The sequence below is a fragment of the Aphelocoma coerulescens genome, chromosome 26 (genome assembly GCF_041296385.1).
Source record: "Aphelocoma coerulescens isolate FSJ_1873_10779 chromosome 26, UR_Acoe_1.0, whole genome shotgun sequence".
Lineage (NCBI taxonomy): Eukaryota > Metazoa > Chordata > Aves > Passeriformes > Corvidae > Aphelocoma > Aphelocoma coerulescens.
The window spans coordinates 4,228,470-4,240,011 of NC_091039.1; the positions used below are offsets into that span (position 1 = coordinate 4,228,470).

General features: G+C 48.4%; 1 protein-coding gene and 1 long non-coding RNA gene across 7 annotated transcripts in view; one reads left to right on the plus strand and one right to left on the minus strand.

Annotated features, from left to right (window-relative positions):
• Positions 1 to 11,542, minus strand: part of MAPK13 (mitogen-activated protein kinase 13) — a 12,644-nt gene continuing 1,102 nt past the window's right edge. For 2 of the 6 annotated variants that reach the window (XM_068995584.1, XM_068995585.1), the window contains exons 2-12: positions 7,368 to 7,497; positions 6,963 to 7,021; positions 5,797 to 5,905; positions 4,731 to 4,760; positions 4,251 to 4,298; positions 3,217 to 3,331; positions 2,798 to 2,869; positions 2,222 to 2,301; positions 1,681 to 1,759; positions 605 to 781; positions 1 to 301 (exon numbers count right to left, since the gene is read on the minus strand). In XM_068995584.1, coding sequence (XP_068851685.1) covers positions 222 to 301; positions 605 to 781; positions 1,681 to 1,759; positions 2,222 to 2,301; positions 2,798 to 2,869; positions 3,217 to 3,331; positions 4,251 to 4,298; positions 4,731 to 4,760; positions 5,797 to 5,905; positions 6,963 to 7,021; positions 7,368 to 7,497 — 979 coding nt within the window. In that variant the 3' untranslated portion in view covers positions 1 to 221. Of the gene's footprint in view, positions 302 to 604; positions 782 to 1,680; positions 1,760 to 2,221; positions 2,302 to 2,797; positions 2,870 to 3,216; positions 3,332 to 4,250; positions 4,299 to 4,730; positions 4,761 to 5,796; positions 5,906 to 6,962; positions 7,022 to 7,367; positions 7,498 to 8,732; positions 9,409 to 10,330; positions 10,523 to 10,547; positions 10,855 to 11,542 lie in introns of those variants that run through there. The other 4 variants (XM_068995586.1, XM_068995583.1, XM_068995588.1 and 1 more) reach the window with 4 other exon arrangements.
• LOC138098786 (uncharacterized) overlaps positions 11,423 to 11,542 on the plus strand; it is a 3,396-nt gene continuing 3,276 nt past the window's right edge. The window contains exon 1 of the long non-coding RNA XR_011146645.1: positions 11,423 to 11,482. This is a non-coding gene — a long non-coding RNA (uncharacterized lncRNA). The remainder of the gene's footprint in view (positions 11,483 to 11,542) is intronic.

Below are 11,542 nucleotides of genomic sequence, written 5' to 3' on the forward strand. Positions count from 1 at the left end.
TTAAAGTTTCAACAAGAATATATTTGTCTTTTATGTTGAAAACTGTCTGGGGTGCTTCCCCTTTAGTAGAACAAAGTCCAGTGCCCACAGCATGGTGTCATCCTTGTGTTGGCACACAGAGAGAGGTCCCACAGGCCAAATAATGGCCACCAGCAACGCAGTGTGGAATGAATTTCATGTCATCAAGAAGAACTGAGTCCCAGCCACAGCTGCACCCGTCGCTATAATGACATCCCACTTCTCTTCTTTGAATCCTTCCGTGCAATGGGACTGAAGGTCAAGATCTCCTTGTAAATATGCTCTTGAAAAACAGAACAAAATAACTGTGAATATGTGATTTCAGAGGACACAAAAGTTTGAGTGTTGGATGTGCAGAGAGAAAGGCATTCAGTGGCAGCTGAAAGAGACAAAGGAGAGAGACAAAAAAAAGTCTGCCTGAAGAGCTGGAGGGATCTTTGCTGAATGCATAAAAGCGAGAGATCTGTGCACTACCACTGAGGCACCAGCAGGCAATCACAGCCTTACTCAGCATCTGTAGAGGACAGAAAGAGGGGTAGGAAAGTCCCATGCTAGACAGAAACCTCAAAGAAAATAAACTTCTTACTTTTCCACTCCTCTATTGAAAGCTTTTCATGTTCCAGAGAATCATCATAGGAGTGCTGTGCCTCTGTCTCCTCCTCGACATCTCGGAACTGGTCGAAGTAGGGGTGAGCCAAGGCCTCTGTTGCTGTAAGGCGCTTTTCCACATCCAGCTGCAACATCTTGTCAAGCAGGTCCACGGCTGCAGAGGATGGGAACAGGGCTAAGCAAGGTGCAGGGAAGCACAGGCACCCTGTGCAAGAACCCTGCAAGTGATGGCACTGGTATTTCCAGTGATTCATCTCCAGAGCTGAAAATTGAAGAGATTCCTCAAGCTGGTCAAGGCAGCAAGGAGCTCCCATCAGTGGAGATGCAAAGTCTGCCCAAGAGCAGCCTCAGGGAGCTCTTACTAATAGAAGTTAAATTGTGCAGAAATAACAAATTAGACTTGAATAAGCCTTGCTGCACAGATTGGGCTGCAGAAACATGAGGAGTAAGCCAGTAACCTCAAGATATTTTTCAGTTTTAATAATTTGCTTTCATTCAGAGCCCTGCATCTCAAAGGAGTCTTAACATGAATAATCTGTATAGAAACCTATACATCCCTGGTAAAGAGGAGGGCATGAAACCCAGATGCTGACTAGTCTGTCAGCCCCATTCCCACTTGGTTTTAACATTTTTAGACTTTATTCCGTTCAGTTTCTAGAAGAGTTTTGCTTGCTCTCACCTCTAACCTACCTGGGAAGAGAGCTCTTTGTAAGAGATAATTCTTACACTGAAAATTGCACATCTGCTGTCTGTTAAATATTGCTAGATAGTTATTCAACAAACAGGATCTACACTGTACTTAAAAAATAATATATTTTTTTAAAGTAATAAATGGCCAAGAACAGCAGAACATCACCATTGTAATGCCAATAAAAGATAATTCTGCTTTTAATTGATACAGATTTTCCCTGAGGAGGGGCAGCAGCACAAACTGCAAGGGAAAAAAGTAGCAAGAAATTATGGGAAGAAGGAGAAATAAAGTCGGGGCTGTGATAGTCAGCTTGCCTCTGTTCCAGCTGTGAAAACTCATGAGAAATGCTGGAGATTACTTACCCTGAGGATTTGCTTTAGGGAAAAGCACAGACAAATCCTTCTTGGGGATTTTAGGGAGGGACTTGATATAACTCTTAGCCTGAAAGAGCAAGGAAAGCACAATTACTGCACGTGGACAGGTGTGAAGTACAGCTCTCAGTCTCATGGCTCCGATGAGCAAAGGCAAATGGAGACAAGAGCAAAGCATCCCAGATGTCCCATTTCAGCAAGCACTTTACAAGCAACTATTTTTATCAGTCGAGACAGAGAAATACTTCTGTTTTAAGAGCCAAGCTGGAGAACAGAGAAGGTTGGTGGTTTGCTGGGGCATCAGGCACCTCCCGTCGGAGTCCCTGCAAAACACAGCAGTTCCCAGCACAGCACCAGGTCCATCAGATGTGCCACCAGCACAGAGGAATGCCTTCCTTGCCGAGGGGAAAAGGCTGCTGCTGCTGCACTTCTGCTGCTGTAGAGGCAGCACCTCCCCCACGTCAAGCACAAGTTAACCTCTTCCCCTGACACCTCTGCCAGCAGGACCCAAACCCACAGGGAACCTCCTTACCGCTTTGTCCTCCAGCTTCTCCAAGAAGTCCTCTCCTGGATGCCCTGTAACTTTCAGGATCTGGGTCAGCTGATCCAGGTCTGGCAAGCTGTGTTAAAGATCACCCTTTGAGGAGCAACCCTTGGACATGCCTGTCCCCAGGCTCAGCCTGCTAGAGCTGCAACTAGCTCATGGTACAAACCCATCACAGTCACACAAGTAGAGATTCATTAGACTGACAAAAAGAGCTCCAAGCCTTTCTCCCTGGCATGGCATTTCCATCAACAGATAATTTTTCTGGCATAACTATACCAGGACACACATCCATGGGCTCGAGAGGATATGCAAAGTTTTGGGAATGGAGCTATGGCCATGCAAGGTTGAACTGCTGATGTAGAGCCACACCACCACAGAGGTGTATTTCTAAAGTCCCTTTCTGTTTTCCTCACCAAAAAGACTGGTCCTTGTGATTACCTCCTGATAAACCAGAATGATACCTGTTTTTTTCAGCAGCCTCATTCACAAAAGCGCTTTCACACACACACACACCAAGAATTATTATTCCCCTCAGGGAAAAGGTTCATCTTGAAAGGATACAGTCTTTTCCTTTAAAGAGTGTTTTCCCAGTCAGCATTTCTGCCATGATACAGCCAATAGACCAGATATCCACTGTCCAGAGAGAAAAAGGAAGGGTGGGGGAAAAGGAAGAAAATTTAAAAAGGAATTAAAAAGGCAGCAGAGGTTGCTGGGGCTGTCGCTTTTGCTGTTGCTTGCAGCAAGCACTGATTTAAATTCACTCCCTCCCACCCTCCTCTGTTCTAAAATCTCTGCTTTCATCATTTCCTGCAAGCACCAGCTCTTGGAGTTGTGCAACACCTCTGGGACCTGCTCTGCTCCACTCCAGGGAACACTGATAATAAAGAGGAAAAACAACTGGACGATTCTGTGAGATTTGAACCAGCAGGATCCCCTGGCTCATCACCAGAGAGTCACACTGCTGGGGCAGGGCTGCTCACCTGTCTGGTTGTAATGCATCCAGTTCAGGATGACTTCTGGGGCTCTGTACCACCGTGTGACCACGTAGCCAGTCATCTCAGCATCAGCCTGTCTGGCCAAGCCAAAATCCAAGATCTGCAGTTCCAAAGGAAGAATAAGGAGAAGGAAGGGCAGGAGAGAAAAGAGAAATCCCATGGGCAAGTGAGACTCTACTTCAATGAAGTAGCTCCAGTCAGATAATAACAAAGCTCCAGCTACACCACAGACACCCATGGGATGGTTCAAAGAATTAGTATGTCTTAACTCCGCAGTAAATTGCAAGCCAGCTGCAGACCCAGTTGTCGTGAGAAGACCCTGCTGGAAGGATCAGTGCTTTGTGTTCCCTGGAAGGTCACTTCCTTTCTTGAAGCTTAAGTTTTGAGTCTCTGTGCTTTTTTGGAGTTGGTCTATGACCTGGTGGTGAAGGCATGCTCCCAGGTCACCACAACTCACCCTTTCCTATAAGAACACCTTGCAGGTGACACAGCATGGCCTCTCCCTCAATGCTGAAGATGAACAAGCTTGACCCAACCTTTATGGGCAGCAGAGCCACTCCCTGAAATATACATTACAGAAAATGCATGCTAGAGCACCACCCCAGCCAGCTGCAAGCAAACGCTTCAGAGCAACCCTGAAAATAACTTTGTCTGGAATCACAACCACAATGTCCATGAGAACCAAAGGGCAACTGCAGTTGAATCCAGTTACCCTTCAGGGATCATTCACCCACTGCAAGTGTTGCTCAGCAGTGCTGAATTTCTCTAGGAAGTCATTACACACTGCCATGCCACGAGGATTACAGTGACAGAAGGTTCATTTGAAGTCTTGTGCCCTGATTCAGCAAGTTACATCAGCAGGGGAGTGTTTCCCACTGCTGCAGCCGCCAAGGAACACTACACCTGGGATGGAGGCTCGGGAGGAAAGAGGAAACAGGACAGTGCCAATTTCCTGCTGGCAGAGCAGCTCCTCCACGAGCTGATGGGCTGCTGATGCAAAGTGCTGCTTTGCCACCTACCTTCAGCTGACAGTCTTCATTCACAGCCAGGTTACTTGGCTTCAGGTCCTACAACAGACAAGAGCAGAAAAATTGGATGTTTCAAGTTGCAACACATCAACAAAGCTCTCAATTGAACCTCTGCTTGTCTTTGATGGGGTCCCATAACACCCCAGGTTCGGTATCAGTGCGGCAAATGACTGAATTAACACCACCCTGCTATACTGTACAGCTTTAGATTGCTATTTGATTTTTTTCTGAAACAGTTTTAATTCAGAAAGCATCATAAAATGCTTCTCAGCTCATCAGAAAATACAGCATTTTGGATATTAGCAAATCCAAACATATATAGGGTGTAGGATGGAAAAAAGAGCAGACAGGATGGAAAATTAGAGCAGACAATGCTATTAGTGAAATGATGGTTAGGAGTTTATTAACTTCATGACTATACTGTGTTTCTCAAACAGATAAAAATCAGAATAAGAGCACACATGAACTTACCCTGTGGACGATGCCAGCTGAATGGATATACTGCAATAAAAAGAGGAGCCACAATGTGATCACCAGCAGACAAAATTTTCTGTTCTCCAGCAGAGAAACGAGAGCTACAAACCAGAACTTGCTGAGAACAAACCTCTGGAGCCTTCTACAGGTTCCTGGTCCCTAGGGCAGCAGTTTGAAAAGAAATTTCTGCCCCAAATTACTGACAATATTTGCAATGCTATTGCCAGTCTAAAGAAGAGGCATAGAGCAGAAGAGGAGGGATGAAGCAATAGTTCCTTAGAGCAAGTACAGCAACAGCTTCAAACTATCAAAGTCATCAAGGTTACAGCAGATGACATGAAAACATGGTTATTTCGGGTGTTCAAAAAAAGAATCTCAGCCCAAAACCACAAAATTGCAAAAACTGACTACAGGGCCTTTAGTACACCAGTCAAACCTTCTGTGTGTTCTTCCCCCCTTTATTTAAACACAAGATAGCAGTGAACTGGGGAGAGGTGTGATTTAGGTGAACTCATTGATGCCTGTAGGCCACTGCTGTGACTCCAGGTGAAGGATGTGAGAGGGCAGCTGTAAAGCTCTGTCTCTGCATCCCAGAGTTTGCATTGATTGCTTTCAGCTCCCTCAAAGCCAGTTACAGAAACATATTCCTCCCTTATGCTACTGAATAGAAAATCATTCCCTTTGTGTTCTGCCCTGAGAGCCTCTGTTACGGGTTCAGCAGAAGCTCCTGCTGCTGCCAGCCTCTCACCCTCTCTGTAGAGTTTTGCTGAGAGTTTGGGCAAGGCAAAGAGAGAAGCAAGTGCTGCCATGGAAAAACCATCACAAGGCCTATCTATGGCTGCTGATTACTTTGATACTCAGCTGACTGATGCAAGCAAGCACTCCTTCTACTGCTGTGTGCTGGAACAGGAATGGTTCAACAGCCAATACCTGTTCTGAGGGGATGCCATAAACTCCCCACATCTTCCTGTATGGTATTGGAGGGGAGTTTAGTTAGGGTCAACCCAGAGGTGACACACAGAGGAGACACAGGGAGTCACTAAACTCCTCCAGACCCACCTACCTTCAGCCCTTTCAGCATTTGGTAGACCAGGTACTGGATCTTTTCGTCACTGAATTCATGTCCCATGATCTTTTGTAAATCTGTCCGCATGTATGGCATCACCAGGTAGCTAAAAGGCAGTAAGACAAGGCCCTGAGTCTGGAAGAAAAATGCAGGGGACCAGGCTAGCCTTGTTTTCACTTGGTTTGGGTTTTTTTGGCTGTGTAACTCACTGTAACGAAGATGAGTTGTTGTGACAGTGTTCCTGGCTAACCAGCACAGCCTGCAGTGAAGCTGGAATTTCAACCTGTTCTGAAAATTGCTTTTTCCTCCCCTGAAATGAGGTATCTCATGTCAAGTAAGAACAAGGATCTTCAGGATCCTAAATTAGTTTACTTTAGACCTCAAGTGAAGTTCAGTTTTGGACGGCCTTTTACCACCCAAAAGCTGAAACATCTTACACAGCAAAGCAGCTGCATTGGCTCCCAAATTTGTCATTGTAATATTCTCCAGCCCTGCCTCAAAAGACAACATCCAGCTTCCTTCAGTATCTGCCTGCTGAGGCTGCTAATTAATTGATGGTCTTCCTGCAGGAACTGCTCTGAGAACCTTCAAACACTCATCCTGCAGGCTGCTAAACACTGAGCCATCAGCCAAAGCCCCAAACCCAGGCACACAGTTCATCTGCAGTGATGGGGAAGTGAAAATGACTTGTCCAACCTGACCATGAACACGGAGGGAAAATGTTAAAAAAAAAAAAAATTAAGAAGAGCCAGAATCAAGAGGAAAAGAAGGTCAGCTCTTTCAAATTCTAATTGCCCTGAAGCCTGATGAACGATACTTCTCCAGTTCTGAGTGCAGCCCCTTAGCTCGGCAGTCACACAGTGCTAGCATGGATCACCCTACATGTGATGATGCACCATGGAATGTAACACATCCTCATTGCACAGGTTGGTCTGTGCATGCTGTGGTGTCCCAGCTGTGAGCAGGGATGGGATCTGTTTATGTCTTCTGGGTGTGTCAGCCATGGGAGCTGATGTGTGCCTCTCTTTCTTTGCATTATTTGGGGATGCCTGGCTTTTAGTCTGCTCCCTTTGCACCTCAACCCTCTCTGTTCCGCTGCTGCTAAGACAAAGCTGTCTTGGAAAATAGTTAAGTCTAGACAGAGCAAACAACTCCAAACTTACAAGTCCTGGAACCCCTGGTAGGAGGCAGTGGAGGTGAAGACATCAAGCAGCCCAATGACCTGAGGAAGGAGAGAAGCCCACATTTAAACCACATTTGCTGTGTACATGCTACTCATCAGCTCTCCACTGGCACATGCACGTGGGTGGACACAGAGAATTCCATCTGAGGAATCCAGGGACTCCTCACTGCTGCTGCACAGATGTTTTCCCTCTTACAAATACTTGGGCTCACCCATTACACACCTCTTTCAGCCTGGGCACAGCAAACAGGTCACAGGTAAACCCCACGACCGCCTGCACATACCAAATGTCAATTAAAACAGAGGTGATGCCACCAAAAAGGACTTGCTTGCAGGTGGCAAGGAAACACCTTGTATCAGCAGGAAGGGAGAAACAAGCACTTACATTCTCGTGTTGCATGTGCTTCAACAGCATCAGCTCTCTGTAGGCTCTCTTGGCAAAGATCTCTGACTGGAATGGGCGGCAGAGTTTCTTGATGGCCACTTTCTCCCCCGTCTTCTTGTCTATGGCTGAACTGCAGCAGGCAAATTAAAAACCATTCTGATGTCAGCAGTATGTTTGAACAGATTCTGCAACCCCAAAGGTCATCTAGAGAAGAGTTAATTCCTGTGCCTGCTGAAGGACAGCAGAGAAGGGCCCTTTGAGGAGCTCAGTGGAGCTCTGCACGCAGAGATGTTACCCTGTGTGGCTTTGGGCAGCAAAGGTGGGACACCAAGGAAAGCATGAGTGGCCCATCTTTATTCCCTTTAACCTGCAGAAACAAGCTGGAGGCAACAGAGCTGCGAGAAAAGGGAAACAAGTGGTTAGAGGTCAGAATTAGTTCTAACTTTGCCTTCTCCTTCCCTATTGCATGGAGATAAGGGAATAAAGATAATGGAGATTTCTGCTTTGCCATCTGCTTGGAGGTTATTGTATTTTAGGGCAGGCCAGCTGCCTTCACTGGATTCTGGAGCAAAGACAGCGGATGCCACATGTTGAAAATGCTGCTGCAATTAATTCTGCCGTGTTCAGAATCCTTGGTGCTACACATTTGCTTCTGTGTAAGAGCAGGTCTGGCTGAAAAGGAGACTCTTCTGTAAAGCTGATGAAAACACGGTACAGCAGCCACTGCTACAGACTCGCTGTGTTGTTCCTGCTGGTCACATTTGCTGTTTGCAGCTGGACACGGCAATTCTGTGACAGTTCCTGTTCCTCTGGAAGCTCTTGCTCAGATTGCAAAGGAGGCTCCACGTTCCAGCTGGGAAGGGAGGTGCTCAGACAGACAGCTGTCATTCAGGATTCTCAGTGGTGTTTTCCAGGCGTGTCTCAGCCCCTCCTTGACCCCCTCCCAAGAGGCAAACAGATGAAAAAAAGGATTTTCCCTGCCAAATCCCACTGTGGATTCCCAGAGCAGCTCCCACTGCTTCATAAATCCCTATCCCATCTCCCATGGGAACAGAAGAGCTGTAAATCATCATGTTCAATCCCATCCTCCAGCCTTGCACTGGCACATACCGAGTCAGGGGAAGCAAAGGAAGTGCAGGAACAGCTACACAAAGCAGCTGAAGCACTGAAGATGCTGCAGGGTATCAGAAGAGAGCTCTTAGTGAGATTTTGTCTCAGTTCAGGACTTCAGCGATGCCAGCAGAGGGGACAGCACTGTGCAAAGTTTTTTGAGAAGCCAGGAAAATAAGAGGAAGGAACTCTGACCAGGGAGTCAAACTGCAAAATGCAAGGCAGATTTCCCAGTCTGAGGGTGCCTGTTCTTACCTGCCCTCCCAGCTGCTGACCTACAGAGCATCTAACCCCAGTGCCCAACACGGGAGAGCTGGTGGTGGAGCTTCAGCCTGCACAGCACAGACAGCGCTGCCTGCAGCCTTGCCATAATCACAGCCCAGAGCCAATTCAGTCGGTGCAGCTGGGAGATGCCACCGTGTTCTCCCCAGCACAGATTTAGTGAACAGATGCAGTTTGGGGTGACCTCGGGCAGGCAGAGCTCTGTCCCTGCCTTGGCTGGCAGAGATCGGCAAGACCAGCGTTGGAGGGGTCAGAAGATTCTTCCTTCACAATTACATTCAGCTGGAAGCCAAATCACCGCACATTTTGGCAAATTAATAAGGGGAGAAACAAGCCTTTGCTGTTCCTCCTGAGTTACTTTCTCAGCTGCTCAGGAAGGTGTAAAAGCCGCTGCTGCAGAACGCTGCAATAGGAAAGTTTCCCAGCAATTCCCAGCAGAGGACAGCAAATCCTAACTCCACACTTTCTGCCTCAGCTTTGTACAGGAATCGGCACCGAGCCCTCCCTGCTGAGCTCTGTCCATTCAAAACCACCACGGACCCCCGGGCTGCTTCAACACCCTCCTCTGCCTCCCTCCTTGAGAGCTCCAGAGCAGCCGAGAGTTTTACAGGGACCAGTAAAGATTTCTGATGATTTTTTTTTTTTTTAATTTTTTTTTGGGTGGGCAAGGAAATTTTGAAAGGATTTCTCTCTCCCCTTTTTTTTTTTTGGTCCTGTATTTTTCTTCCTGATTTTCTCTGTGATAAAAATCAGAGAACACTGTACAAATATAAATTAAAAGTCAAGTCTAATCTTGCCTAATTTTGCAGGACTTACTTAAGAATCTAAGAAGCATAAATGCACCTGGGCAGCCAAGTGGGCGCCTCTCTGTAAATTGGAAACTGGGGGAAAGAACAAAACCTGGGCACCAGGGTTTCAGGATTAGTCCCAGTGGCAGGCCAGACTTTGCCCAACACCTATGAAAACAGACATACCTTTATTATTATTATTTTTAGCTCAGCATGTTATGAAATTAGCTCTGCTCAGATACTATCAATGGACTGTTTAATATTTAACCTTTCAGAACTGCCCATCTCTGGTTCGTCAGTGTAAACCCAGCAATGTCTGACTTGTGTTTGCTCTTGCTTCAGGCACCTTTGCCCGGCTGAATAATTAACAGCAGCTCCTGCTGCTCTCTTGTAGGCTGGGGATTATCATCAGCCATGAAGGAAGTGCCAGCCTGTTACTGATCCTGGTTTACAGTAATTTCTATCCACTTTATGATTTCAAGCTGGAAACAGCATCAGGGTGGGGGTTGTATTGTCCAGCTGCTTCCCCCAGGCAGCCCAGCATCAGCTGCCGGGGACTGAGCAGCAAGGACAGCCTATTCCAGCTCCCACCTCTGTAATCACCTACAGATCTCTTCCAGACACCCAGGTATTCCCCCGCCTCCTGCCTCTGCTGCCAGACAGGAACCGTAATGCAAGCTCGAGTCCAAAGCAGCTCAAAAGCTGCCTGACCCCAGTGCCGAGGTGACGCTCCAGGCTGCCCCGGCACCCCTGCCCTGCCCACCCGGTCCCCTCTCTGCCCACCCGGGATGGCCAAAGGGGGAAACATTTTCTTCAAGCGAGCGAGTCTCCAGCCCTGCGCTGGAGCAGGAGACAGCCTGCCTCCATCACACATGCAAATGTCCTTCCTTAATGGAGGGGTGCTGCCAAGCACCTCCTCGTTTCCCCCCCGGCACGGAACTTCAAACACCCCCAGCCCGCCCCGCGCTGCCGCGGGCGGTGCGAGCAGGACCCCACTCACCACACCGAGCCGTAGGCCCCGGACCCCAGCGGGTGGAGGGATGTGTATCTCCTGGGCAGCTCCCAGAGCGTGTTGTTCACCTCCTGTCTGTAAAAGCCTCTTCTCCTTGCGATGTTCATCGCCCGACGGGTGTGGGACAGCCACCCCCCCAGAGTAGTGGAGTACGGGAGGGCTTCTGGGGTGAGAGCAGGACAGGGAAGCTTCCTGCGCTGGTAAAAAAGGCTCTAGCAAGTTTCCTTCTTTGTTTTCAGCTGTTGCGAGCGTGAAGGGACATGTCTTTGGGCCCTCCTCCCTCCGCCTCCACATTGACAGAGGTGAGGCATCAGATTTCCTGACACGCCTCGGTGTTGTACAGGTGCCCCTGGGCTCTGCTGCAGGAGGGGAGCACCCAGCCCCGCTCGGGCACGCCTCTGGGAGCCCCTGTCATGCACAGCTCTCGCTCTGCTGCTCCATCAACCGAGAAATATCCTCACACGGCGCGGAGAGGGACGCATGAGATCCCTCCTCTAAACAAGGGGATGAGTAAGGACTTGTCGAGCCGGGGAATCCGAGGGACAAGCCACAGCATCGCGTCAGACACGCAGGGACGTGGACGTCCTTCTTTCAAAGTCGATGGACAACTCCAGGCTCGTGACAAAGGACACCAGGGGGTCACAGCGATGGCGATTTTCATCCAAGCCTGGCTTCCCAGCAGGGTGGGGAGGTGCTGAAAGGAGGCTGAGGTTCTCCAAGTGACTGCTGCGAGGAGGTTCAGGAGCAGCTGGGAGATGGGAACGGCCCGAGAACGGTTTGTGCCCCAGGCTTTGCTGGGTGCGGTTTCATCTCCTGCAGCAGCTCCAACCCCTTCCTGGGCCTTCTTGGACAAAACAAAGCCCATGTTCACTGCTGTGACCAACCAGACCAGCAAACCCAGCCCACGAGCAGGTCCATTCCTGGTAAGCAGAGAGCACCTCAACATTTCGCTCCAGCATTAGGAGGCTCAGGTGGGGCTCCCA